The 13,953-nt window shown below is 43.0% G+C and overlaps 1 protein-coding gene across 6 annotated transcripts in view; it reads left to right on the top strand.

Annotated features, from left to right (window-relative positions):
- Nucleotides 1–13,953, top strand: part of ANK3 (ankyrin 3) — a 380,917-nt gene that overhangs the window by 192,599 nt on the left and 174,365 nt on the right. For all 6 annotated transcript variants that reach the window (XM_043988596.1, XM_043988597.1, XM_043988598.1 and 3 more), the window contains 2 exons: nt 702–800; nt 7,142–7,339. In XM_043988596.1, coding sequence (XP_043844531.1) covers nt 702–800; nt 7,142–7,339 — 297 coding nt within the window. The remainder of the gene's footprint in view (nt 1–701; nt 801–7,141; nt 7,340–13,953) is intronic.

The raw sequence follows: 13,953 nt of genomic DNA, 5'->3' as shown, positions 1-13,953 counted from the left end.
ACAGATATTTCCATCTGTTGTATACTGGACCATGTGCCCCCTTGCTCCACAAGATCACAGATCTGAGTTGGAAGGCCATGTAGGCCAATCCCCTCCTTTTACAGAGAAGTAAACTGAGGCCCAGAGAGGTCAATGCCTTCTCCAAGGTCACACATAAGATCATAGAATCAGATCCAGAGCTGGAAGGGACCTCAGAGGCCATTCTAACCAACCCTCTCATTTTACAGAGGAGAAATCTGAGAGAATGCTTCAGCCAGGAGCCCCTGACAAGGTGGTCCAAACCAGAGAATCACAGGAGCGGTTTAGGCTGGAAGGTCATGAAGCACCACCACCCCCATATTACAGATTAAAATAGGGCCCATTCTGGGGGTGGCTAGGTGGCAGCAGTGGATAAAGCAGTGGCCTTGGATTCAGGAGAACCTGAGTTCAAATCCGACCTCAGACACTTGACACTAGCTGTGTGACTCTGGGCAAGTCACTTAACCCCCACTGCCCCACAAGGAAATTTTTAAAAATAGGGCACATTCCTCTAGCAATATAGAGTTTGCAAAGATACCCCCCCCATACATCCTGTGATTGTTACTCATAGATTTAAAGCTGGAAGGAACTTCAGGGGTCACCTGGTCCAACCCTCCCAGCTAGATGTCGTGGTCACTCATTTACTGTGGAAGCTAATCAGAGTTGTAACTTGTGTTCAACAGGACGGGTTGACCCCCCTCCACTGTGGAGCAAGGAGTGGTCACGAGCAAGTGGTGGAGATGCTCTTGGATCGAGCTGCCCCCATCCTCTCCAAAACCAAGGTAATATCTCTCTGACTTTTCACTAACCAGGTCCCGGGCAAGGCTTTAAGCCCCTGCAGCAGTCACAGCCACAGCTTTGTTGGAGTCACTCAAAATGTCCTATGAGTTTGGACCTGCCATGGACAAGAGTTGCCTTCCCTTAAACTCTTCCAGATTGGGGGAATTGATAATGCATTGGTGTAAATTGAGTCCTCTCAAGAAGGCCCATTTTTATGGGTATTTAAATACCATTCCATGTATTTTTCACAACTAGAAAAGGTGGATTATGGAGACAAACAGATGACCTGGAATCTGTAGATTTCCAAGGGTCTGCCCCTATTTTTCAAGCACTGACCCATCCCAGCGGTTTTCTTCACTGGCTAATATGTGGAACACTTAATTGGCATAGCTCTAGACCTAGGAGGGACATCAGGGGCTATGTAGCGCCACCTTCTCCTTTTATTAATTAGGACTCTGAAGCCTAAGAGTTTAAAGAACCCTTCCAAGGTCTCACAAGTGGTAGTAAATGTCTGAGGTGGGATTCGAACCCAGGGCCACTGATCATTCCATTTTATATTGCTGTCTTTGAGACAGTCATCTAGTCCAACTGCCCCATTTTACAGATGAGGAAACTATGGACCCGGAAAACAATTAGTAACAATTTATAAGCCACCTACTATGTGCCAGAAACTGTACTTGCTTCAGTTCATACAGGTAGTAGTATCTGAGGAGAGATTTGAATCCAGAGCCTCTGGCATTCTACACTTTCCCCAGCTTCCTCCTAAGATGTTCTCCTGCTTCATAATTCACATGTCACTTTGTTTCCACTTAATTCATTGTACTTGTCTTGTGTTATTTTGACTTATGAGAGGTGCCAGCTAAGTGGTATAATTGATGGAGTCAGGAAGTCTTGAATTCAAATCCAACTTCAGACGCTAGCTTAGTGACCCTGAGCAAGTCACTTAATTCCTTTCTGTCTCAGTTTCCTCATCCCTCAAGTCAGAATAATAATAGCACCTATCTCCCGGAATTGTTGAGAACATAAAAATATACTTATTTGTAAAGCACTATTCAAACCTTAAAAATGCTCATTACTATTGTTATCATCATAATTATCTGTGTGTATGTCTTATCCCTCTACTAGACTAATCCTGCCTCTGATGCAGGACTCTGGGCAAGTCAATTTACCGCCGTGTGCCTCAGTTTCCCCATCTGAAAAAGGAAATTGGATTTCATGCTCTCTGAGGTCTCTTCCAACTCTAGGTCCTGTGCTTTGGTCTAGGCCCTACTGGCTGCATGAGCACTTGCTTGACTTTTTAACATCTGCCGCCTCATGTACAAAATAGGGTGCCCACGAACTCTTCTACCTCTAAATCTATGACACTGTCCTTTCAAGGGCTATGGCCTCCCCCCTGCCCTGGTCCAGCCATGACGCTCTGTGTCCTTTCTGAGTTTTCTGATCTCATTTCCCATTCGCCCAGGCCAGGGCAAAGGGGCTCAGTGCAGGAGCTGTTTAACTGGGCCACTCCTGTTTAGGTTAATGAGCCACCTCTCTGGTCTTGCTGCCCTCCCCATCCATCCCTCCTGACCAATACCTCTACTTTTCATCTCCCCCTTTGTTTCTGGCTCACCACTCACTTCTAGAAGAAAGAGACTCCTTCTCCAGATTACCCTGCGCATTCTGTTACTACATTTAAACTTTCTGAAACTTGCTTCATTGTGTTTTAGTGGGAAGAGCCTTGGGTTTTGAGTCAAATGACCTGGGTTCAAATCCGGACTTATACGTGACTTTGGGCCTCAGTTTCCTCATATGTTAAAGAATGGGTTTGAAAATGAGGCCCTCACTTAACCCCAATTGCCTCACCAAAAAGAAAAAGAAAAAAGAAAATGAGGTCCTATCCAGCCTTAGGTCATATGACCCTCAGGAGCCCCTTTCTATATAAATCACATTGTTTAGTCTTTCCACTTCTCGGTTTTGTGGCTATCACTGCTCTTTTCTCCACATTTTCCTGAAGTATAACATTAGACTTTATTTCTTTGTTTACTCCAACAATCAATTAAGCATTAAGTATTTATTAAGCATCCATTTTGTGCCAAGCACTGTGCTGGGGAAACAAAGATAACACTCGACAGTCCCTGCCCTCAAAGAGCTTGCATTCTAGGAGAAGAGATAACATCTTTACACACACACACACGTACACACACACACAGAGACATATATAATATATGATATATATGTACATAAATAAACATATTCATAATACATACAAAAAGAAATTAAAGGTAATCGGGGCTGAAGGGACTAGTAGCTAGAGTGAAGAGGGCTGGACAGCCTCAGGTAAGACATGGTATTCAGGATGAGGTCTGAAAGGAAGTAGAGATCCTAAGAGATGGAGATGAGGAGGAGATGCCTTCTAGCCATGGGACACAGCCTGAGCAAAAGCAAGGAGGTGGGAGATGGAGCATCATGTTTGAGGAAGAGCAGGAAACCCATAGTGAATGAAGGAGAATAATGTAGACCAAGCCTGGAAAGGGGATCTGGAGTCAGAATGTGATGAGTTTAAGATTCCAGAGAAGTGGTTGCATTTGACCCCAGAGGTTCATGGGTTTTTTTGTTTGTTTGTTTGTTTTGGTGGGCAATGGGGGTTAAGTGACTTGCCCAGGGTCACACAGCTAGTAAGTGTTAGAGGCCAGATTTGAACTCAGGTCTTCCTGAATCCAGGGCCAGTGCTTTATCCACTGTGCCACCTAGATGCCCTCATCGTTTATTTTTAAGGCTGTGTCAACACACACACACACATACACACACACACACACACACACCACTCTTTTTTTTTTTTTGAGGCATAAACCAGTACATAAATCTATGGATAGCAGTGTCTTAAATGGGAAATTGTTTTACCCTGTGGCCACTTAAATTCCTACGTTGGTTTTTTCCAAAATATTTATTCCTAAGATTAGAATGGAATAGGGTTTGGGGTTTTTTTAGGCAAAAAGGTCCTGACTGGCTTGTGGTGAGTTAAATCACTCTGTAACTGGCTTTGTAAACTTTAGGTCGCTATATAAATATAGGTTTCCACGATTATTTTTATCAACCAATCAATCAACATACATCTATTAAGTGCCTACTATGTGCCCAGGCACTATGCTAGGCCCAGGGAGATGCAAATACATACAAAGAATAAAACAGCCTTTGCCCTCTGAGAACTTATATTTCCTAATGACATTCTGCTCACCATTGCTGTTACTATTTACCAAACACCTACCATATGAAAAGCACAGTGTAACAATGGATGATACAAAAATGAATGGGGCGTGGCCCTTTCTCTGATGGAGTCGCTAGCCCACGTGGTAATAAGGGATAAATATGAAGTAGGATGTGACAAGAGTGGCACAGAGGGCTATGGGATGTCCCATTCTTTTTTGGGTGGGTGGGGGCAGGGCAATGTCACACAGCTAGTAAGTGTCAAGTGTCTGAGGCCGGATTTGAACTCAGGTCCTCCTGAATCCAGGGCTGGTGCCCACTCTTTTTATCTTATGTACTTTCTCTTTTAGATAAAGAAGAAATAACTTCTTTGTCCTCATAAGTGAAGAAATAACTTTTTAGTCTTAATAAAGAAATAACTTCATCTTAATAAATAAATAACTTCTTAGTCTTAGTAGATAAAGAAGAAATAACTTCTTAGTCTTAATAAATAAAGAAATAACTTCTTAGCCTTAATAAATAAAGAAATAACTTCCTAGTCTTAATAATTAAAGAAATAAATTCTTATTCTTAATAGATAAAAAAGAAATAACTTTTTAGTCGTCATAATACAATATGATTTAGAAACACCTGCCCCCAGCAGCTTCAGCTCAAAACAAATTTACAGCAACTTCTGTCATTTTAATAGTTTTATACCTATTTTTTCCTCTAAAAATCCTGCGTTTGCCACTCATGAATATTTATGAGCATATGAATCCTATAAGACTTATTAATGGAGAGTATTTGGATCACTGGAGGCTCTGGGAATCATTTTTCTTCATATCTGAATTCTCTGGCTTTCTATTAACTAAGCTGTTGTTTTCTGTATCAGCAAAATCCAGTGAGGACTTCCATTGTAAGCCCTTCCTACACGTTCTGCTTTCACTTGTCCGTGGCCCCCTCCTTTAATTCTTTAAATTAAATTATGCCCATTTGTATTCCAGCTCAGGTATTATAATATTGTTGGATTTTTAAATTTTTTATTGAAATCTTTTGTTTTTCCATCTTCATTTCTCAGTAACTCTCTCCTCTTTGTTCTTCCCCTCCCTCACCCTTCCCAGTGAGCCATGCTTTATAACAAAGACTTTAAAAAAAAAAGAAAGAAAGAATGGAAAAAACAGTTTTGCAAAACTAGCTAACACATAGAGACAAATGCTGCTGATTTTTAATTACCTAGAGTCTATTCACAGCCCTCTCCTCAGTGACTTGCCTTCTCTCATCACCACCACGTGAGGGCGCCATACTGATGAAGAATTGGGGGAACTTTCTTAACAGATGAAAGCTATGAAATTAAATTAGGGACGAGAAAAGCATCTAAACAATTATCCTAAAACCAAAGACTCCTAACAGGGAGGGGACCTTAGGGATCTACCCTCTCGTTGTGTTAATCATATATGGGATAAGAATAGTATTCACTACCAAATGGCCAACATTTTACGACAGAAAATTTGAGGGACGAACTATATAACAGCCAAAAGTTTTATAAATCTGTCTTAGTCCCTTTTTTCCTTCCCTTCAATTTAAAATCAAAAAATAGCATCAGTGTGGAATTTAGCAAATGTTCCAGTTTTCTATTGTTGTAGTGCAGACTATTTTGAAAATCAGGAACAAAATGTCATCCCTGACAGTTTGCTTGTTTGATTGATGTAAAAAGTGGGAGAACCAGTGTTAAAAGTAGCTTCTTCAGCTTATCCAGGTAATCACAAAGAATTTTTGTAATAGAGTTTCCCCCCTCTGTGGAAAATTGAGCCTTACATCTATTAACATCTGTACTTTAGGGGGCAGCTAGGTGGCACAGTGGATAAAGCACTGGCCCTTGATTGGGGGGGGGGGGGACCTGATTCCAAATCTGACCTCAGACACTTGATGCTTACTAGCTGTGTGACCCTGGGCAAGTCACTTAACCCTCATTGCCCTGCACCAACCCCAAAATCTGTAGTTTATATTTCACTTTTAAGAATCAATCAGGCAAATTGGGATTTTTTAAGACTATAGGAAGAATTTCTGGTAGTAGCAAAGAACTGGAAACAATGCAGGTGGTCATCCATTGTGGCCCATGAACCTGGCAAGTTGTGACCCATGAACATGACAGGTTGTTACTATGTTACAAGGAATGGGGACTATAAAAAGAATGGGAGGACATATGAACTGATGCAAAATGAAGTCAGCACAATCAGGAAAAGAACATACCCAATGAATAAAACAATATAAATGGAAAAAAACAAAGAGTAGAACCTGAATGCTATGAAATTAATAATGAATTGGCCTCAATTAATAGTACCATATATACCACTTCTCTGTCAAGAGTAGCAGGGTAGGGGCAGCTAGGCAGTGTAGTGGATAAAGCACCGGCCCTGGATTCAGGAGAATCTGAGTTCAAATCTGGCCTCAGACACTTGACACTTACTAGCTGTGTGACCCTGGGCAAGCCACTTAACCCCAATTGCCTCACCAAAAAAAAATTGGGGTTAAGTGACTTACCCAGGGTCACACAGCTAGTAAGTATCAAGTGTCTGAGGCCAGATTTGAACTCAGGTCCTCCTGACTCCAGGGCCGGTGCTCTATTCACTGCACCACCTAGCTGCCCCCACAATATGTTTTTAAAAGCATAAGATAAAACACGCAGGATTGTGCAGTAAACTAATCATTAAAATAAAATGATAGATAGTGTGGTTTTGTTTCTTCTAGGAACAGGTGTTCCTTGATGAAACAGTCTTGGAATGGAAGTCTCTTCAGGTGTTTCAAATGTGTAGATGCTGGTAATCAGCTAGGAAAAGTTTCCTACAAAATTGAGCTTAACACAATTTTATAATAGCTTTGTCAATAATCAAATCAAACAATGAAAGTTCTTAAAAAACATGAATTGAGAAGACAAGAATTTTTTAAAATCTTCAATAGATAGATAGATGATAGACATATACGTATATATTATATATACATATATCATGTGTGTGTTTATGAACCCCTGTTATAAGGAATCGATATCTTGTAGTGGAAGAGATATGTTGGGGAATATAGATGATGTAAAAACCAAGGATATCATGACAACAAATTTTAAATGGAAACTTTCATAGTATACATCTTTCCCTTTTGAATTTCCTCCTGTGTTACTCTCCAGAATGGATTGTCTCCATTGCATATGGCAACCCAAGGGGATCATCTAAACTGTGTCCAGCTTCTCCTCCAACATAACGTGCCTGTTGATGATGTCACTAATGACTACTTGACTGCCCTGCACGTCGCTGCCCACTGTGGTCACTACAAAGTTGCCAAGATTCTCTTGGACAAGAAAGCTAACCCTAATGCCAAAGCACTGGTAAGTACAGCCCTGACTGCTACCCTGATCTAAGAAAATGGGATCGCAGAACTCAGAGCTGGTGGCCAATGGGTGAGACTTCTTTGGCTCTGGGGGGGCTTGCTTTTAAAAGTCCTGTTGTCCACGCCTTCCCTTGTATCTAACCTCAGGCCTTTGATTCTGTTCTCATCTCCTCCCTAAGGACCTGGCCCCAGAAGTCATCCCCTCTCTCATGTATCTTCAATTCAACAGATATTAAAAAGCACCTACTATGTGTAGGGCATGATGGCATGGTGGATAAAACACTGGCCTCCAGGTCAGGAATACCTGGGTTTAAGGTCTGCCTCTAACAGATACTGATTTGTGGCCCTGGACAAGTCACTTACCTGCCGTCTACCTCAGTTTCCTCAGCTGTAAAATGAGGGTTGTAATAGCACCTACCTCTCAGGGTTCTTGTGAGGATCAGAGGAGATAATACTTGTAAAGCACGTAGAACAGTGCTTGGCATAGGGAAGGCATTTAATAAATGCTTGTTCCCTTCCTTCCATCCATCTACACTGGTATGGAGTTTACTCCCCCTCAGTTCACTTTCCCAATAAAATCACCGGGCTGGATCAAGGTGGTAGCCTCTGGGGCCATCAAGATGACACTTACCTTGGCCCCTGCCCTAAAGAATCTCCAGATCTGATGCAGGTGGGGCCAGTTCGAACGTGAGGGAGGTCAGTGGCTGAGAGCTGGAGGAGATGTTGGAAGCCATCTTTTACAACCCCCTGTTACAGAGAAGGCTTCCCATGGGGTAGACCCAGGAAAGCACCATGAGAAGCTTAAGGAGGGTGGGATCAATGCTGGGGGAAGGTTCTATGGAGGAGGAAGCCTCTCCAGTGGGCTTTGAAGAAAGGAAAGGACTTGAATAGGTGGAGATGGTGAGAGAAACTATTCTAAGCATGGAGGATGACATGATGATAAGCAGAAATATGATGAGATGTTTAAAAAGTTTGAGAGACACCATTTCTGGGTAACTAATCTCTTTTTAATAATGCTAGAATATATATATATATATATTTTGGTGAGGCAATTGGGGTTAAGTGACTTGCCCAGGGTCACACAGATAATAAGTGTCAAGGCTGGATTTGAACTCAGGTACTCCTGACTCCAGGGCCGGTGCTCTATCCACTGTGCCAACTAGCTGCCCCATGGTGCTAGAATTTTAATAAAAGAGGTCAGTGGCACTCTCGAATGCCAAAGACCCCCACAGCTGTGGGCTCAAGGCTTACATGCCCTTGGAAAAGTAGGTGTTTCCAAGGGTGGCGTCAACTCTGATTGGTTTACAAGTAATGAAAGAATTAAGATTATGATGAGGGGCTGCACCTATTCTTTGATTATGTGATTGAATTCTAAATGAGCACCAGCCTTCAGCAATCTAGTCAAAGAATCTGTCTCTTCCCAAACCTGAGTAGAGCACAATATGGGCTTCCTTACCTTAGGTTAGATTCCTTGTAAGTTTGGCTGGGGTCTGACCCCAGTTGAGGAGAAAGTTAATTCAGCTTTCAGAGAATGAGTTTTGAAATGAGGACTTTAGAAAAAGGGGGAACTCGGCATCTCCCCCAAATCACTGGTCACTAAGAATCATTTCTCTCAGTGAGAAGGGAAAGATAAGAACTAGAAACACTGAAGAAAAGGTAAGGGGAGAAATAAAAGGGTTGAAACCACCCTCTCTTTGCACAGGTGGGAGACTATGGGTATGTACTACTGCATACTGATGTTTCCAGTAGATTTGCTGAACTCTTTTTTTTCTTTAAGGAAGTCTTACTGGGCAGAGGAGAAGGAATAGATCCATTTGAAAAAGACAGTGATGGGAAAACAAAAGTGTGAATAAAAATGAAAACCAATGGGGCCAAATAGAAGGGGTACCTTGGAGCCAACCTGTGGAAGGCTTCAAATGCCAGGCTCATGATTTAAATTTCAGCATCTCCCTCCCTGCTGGCTCCTTCCCCTCCTCCCACAAACATGCTTAGGTCTCCCTGATTTTCGGAGAAAGGCTCCCCCAGTCCTTCCCCTGCCTCCTCCACCTCTATTTCTTTCATTTCTGGGGCACATGCTCACTCCTCCACCACTTCTCTATGTGCTCCTTCTCAGCCTCTTTTGCTCAGTCTTAATTCTTCTCCCACCCTTAGTGTTCTAGTGACCATTTGTTCTCTTTTCTCATCATACACTGTCCCTTCACTACCATGCTTCCAACTCTTACCATTATTCAGAAAAGACCTAAAAATACTCAGCTCTGATTCTTCTTCCTTTTCTTCTTCCTTTTCTTCTGCTGCTACTGCTTCTCTCTCTCTCTCTCTCTCTCTCTCTCTCTCTCTCTCTCTCTCTCTCTCTCTCTCTCTCACACACACACACACACACACACACACACACACACACACTCACTCTCTCTCTTTTTCTTCTCCCTCTCCTATCTTTTCCCCTCTTCCCCCTCCCCTTTCTCCCTCTCCCTTGGCTCTTTACCCCACCCCCAACCATACACAGTGCTGACTTGAGCAAATCATTACAAATACCAAAGTTACGGAGTTCTTGTCTCAACGACATTCAGAGTAGAGATAAGAGTCATGCCATTATAAGGAGGGTCAGTAGTCAGCCAGGTGCCACCACCTGCAATAGTTTGCAAAACATGTGAGTGAATCTGAAAGCCTTCTTGGAAAGCAAAAGGCACCAGTCAGCAACATGATCCTGAGCCTTATTCGGAAAGCAACAAGGTCTCTGAATTAATGGGTAGCATATTTGCTGACATCTTTTTCTTCTCCTGGTTGGATTCCAACATAGCCAGGTTGTTTGTTTGTTGTTGTTGTTTTTCCATTCATTACAACTCCTTTAACTACTCGCGGCTTGGTTTTCTCATCTATAAAATGGGGATAATCTTGATCTCATCGCAGAGAAGTTCAGGATGATGCTGTAGTTCGTTATAAATAGTAGCAATAGCATTTCAATAAAGACTTTATTACCTTTATAATGACTAATCTTAGCCCTGAAGAAGAGATGAGAAAATATAGCTCACTTTCTTTTTTTGTGGAGGTGGAGGACTATGTGGGTGAAATAGGGCATATACATCAGCCTCGGTTGATGTATTAGTTAGTTTTGTTGAGCTATTTTTAACATCTTTATTTATCTTGCTTTTTTAGTTTTTTTGGATAAGGGATGACTCACTAAGAAAGGAAAGCATGAGCATATGTAGAAATTAAAGTGATATAAAAACCAAATGTAGCAACAAAAATGTAATTAAAGAAAAGAAAATGGATTGCCCTGTTTAACAACCTGCAAGGCACTAACCATTGATAGGAATTGAGTGATTTAGTTCATCATATTTACTTAAAAGGGATGTCTGCCTAGAACCCTAGACTTTCAAAGGAACTGGAGCTTTTCTGGCTTCCTACAAAAATCAACACTCATGGCCTTGTACAATCTAGTGAACATGCTGGTAGCATCTTTCACAAGATCCTAGACTCTTACGGTAATGACAGACCTTTGAGGTCTCTCAACTTACAAATGAGTTGAGGTCAAATTGATGAAGTGACTTGTCCACAGGCATGCTAGTAAAGAGTGTCAGAACTGTGATTTGAACTGTAGGGGCTCTCTCCACTGTGCTGCAGTGCCACACAGAACAAGCCAGGAATTCTAAAGGAGGTGAAGCTCTCTTCTTTACAGATTGAGGAGAGAAACATTTAAGCTGAATGTATATTGAAAACAGGAAAGAATTTTGAGGCTGGTGGGGGGAAAAAGGTTATTTTTTGTGTGTATTTGTTTTCAGTGGAACTAGTCCCAAATTCTCAAGTGACCAAAGTTTGGATCCAAATGAGATAAAATTTATTACTGGTCACTGACCTTGAAGACAAAAGATATTGTTTGATTTTCAAGAAAAATAAAAGAACCCAGTTAGTTAACCCTGTATTTTGGGCAAGAATGGGAATGAGCAAAGATGCTGCCACAGTGTCATGGATTGGAATTCCAAAGGGATCCACAATTCAAAAAAGGATGAGGGTGGTGGTGGTAGTGGAATCATGTCCAACTTTCCATGACCCCAGTCAGAGTTTGCTTGATAGAGATACTGGAGTTGTTTCCATTTCCTTCTCCAGCTCATTTTACAGATAAGGAAACTAAGGCAAACAGGGTGAAGTGACTTGTCCAGGGTTACACAGCCGGTAAGTGTCTGAGGCTGGATTTGAACTCAGACCTTCCTGACTCCAGGTATGGTACTCTATCCACTGATCCACCTACTATCACCAAAAAAGGTTAAGAACCCCTGATTTTGGTCTGGATCAGTGGAGGCAAGTTTTAGAGGGATAGATTTCATCTGTACACACAGAATATGTTGCTAACAATGAGAGCTACCCAGCAGTGGAATGGCCTGCTTCAGAAGGTGGCGGTTTCCCTCTACTAGAGGTTTGCCAAGCCATATGCCCACCTATCTGGTGTTTATTTTTGTATTTGTAATTCCTTTGATGTCTGTGCTTGTCTCCCCTGTTAGGATGTTAGCTTCTTGAGATCAGGGATTGTGTCTTCCTATTTGTAATGCTAGAGCCTGGCAAGGTGCCTGGCAGAAAGCTGGTGCTTATTAATCCCTGTTGATTGATTGATGGTCTAGATGGGGACCTTGCACAGGTATGGGTGGGACTAGATGCCACTTTGGTCTGAGAGAGTCTAGGATTTCAGTAGAGATTTCCCCACTGCAAGAAGGAAATGTATCACTGGGGGGATGAAACTGATCTAGTCAGAGAGCCTGGGTTGGAATCCTGACTCATCTCCTTCCTGCTTTGACTTCTTTGAGCCTTGGTCTTCCCATCCATAAAATGGGGGAGTTGGACCAGACTATTCCTAAGCTCCTTTCATCTTCAAATGCTGTGAACTCTGGGTTCCTATGCTCCGGAATTTTCTAAGGAAAAGATGGGCTAGACAAGGCATCTGCGCAAGTTGACAAGCATTCATTAAGCTTCCCCTATGCGCCAGGTACCATGCTAATTGCTGGGGATACAAAGAATGGCAAAAACCAGTCCCTGCTCTTAAGGAGGTCACAGTTTAAACAGAGTAGACAACATGCAAACAGCTATGAATAAACAAGATACCAACAAGATAAATTGGAGATAATCAGAGCCAGTTGCATGAAAACAGGAGTGCATCTGACAGCCTTCGAACCAAAGCTGAGCTTTGATCTAGGCGAGAGATGTTGGTCTTCCCTGCTTCTGAGACAGATCTTTAAAGAATTGGGGCACAGGGGAAAAGATAATCGCAACCATGACTCATTTTTCCACTGGGTGGGGGAAGGGGGGGAGAAACTGTCCTGCAATTGAGAGTGGAATTTTCTATCATTTTCCCCTGACCCTAGATATTTCCCAATGCAGAGAGCTTACAACCAGTCACGCTTCAGTGGTGTGTGACCAGGGAATAGCTGACGGCTTTCAGGACCCTGAGAAATACAGTTGACCTCTGTTTAACTGCAGGATCCTAGTGCTGGAAAATACATCTGCAGAGTGTTTATAAGCAGCAAAATGGTAGCACTGGGGAAGGGCAGAAGGGACAGGAACACACTCCAGATCAAAGGCTCCAGTGACCCAGCAGACATTACACGGAGCCGCACATCCTCCCAGAATGCACTGCAAGATCTAGTAGAGTTCTGGATGCACATGCTACATCCATCCCCTCACAAGCTGAGCCCCTTGTGTGTCAGAGAGGCTGGAGCCCCCGTGGATGTTCTTTGGACAGCCAGTCAGTCACCGGGCATTTCTGAAGGGCTTGCGATGTGCCAGGCACCGCGCTAAGTGTGTGTAACAAAGACAAAGAAAGCACTGCCCTCCGGGAAGGGAAGTGGGGTTTCAGAAGGCTTCTAGAGAGGGATGGCCAATCTGGGGTCCTAGCCTGGCAGTCTAGACTTGGCTCAGTATTGGCATTTCCCCTCCATGGTTGTCCGAGGGTAGAGCTGAAGCTTTTGGTAATGGGACACAAGTCGGGGGCCTGGCCCCTCTTGGTGTGTGTCTGTGTTGAAATGTAGGGAGAGCAAGGTCCGGAATGAAAATCATTCACCACAATGTGCCTCCCATTTTTCCTGAGCTCCCAGGAAAAGATCCAAGCTCAGTGTCCTTATCGATAGCTCCGGTCAAGTACCTGGGAGCTTTCACATTCAGTTTCTTTGGCTGTTCTGCCCCCTTTGCCTTATTTATTTAGCTCACATGCCCCTCTGAGCCTTTTAGAAACAGGCAGAGTCTCTCATATCACTGGACCTATGGCATTCCCGGGGTAGGAACACCTCTCCATGGGTGTTTATTGCAGCCCCTTTGGGCATTCTTACCCTGGGAGATCCCCTCCATGCCTTTCCAAACATCCTCAGTAGAAGCCTTGTGAGCCCTAGGCTAAGGCTTGGCTCTGCTCCTGACTGCTTTGTGCCTTGGGTCAGATCACTGCCCTCTCTGAAAGGCAGCCCCCTTGAGTCTGAAATGCCTGCAAAGTTCAGACAGCTCAGACATGCCACGCTACCCAGTGTCTTGGAAGCCTTCCTGTGATGTTCCCTGTCATTTTTCATGAATACCATTCCAATCTTCATCCCATCCCCTCACCCTCTTGATACAGGACTGGTCGGTCTCCCTTTCTAG

This window comes from Dromiciops gliroides, chromosome 2 (assembly GCF_019393635.1).
Source record: "Dromiciops gliroides isolate mDroGli1 chromosome 2, mDroGli1.pri, whole genome shotgun sequence".
NCBI lineage: Eukaryota > Metazoa > Chordata > Mammalia > Microbiotheria > Microbiotheriidae > Dromiciops > Dromiciops gliroides.
Note: the sequence above shows the minus strand (reverse complement) of the source record. Positions and strands in the feature narration are given on the sequence as shown.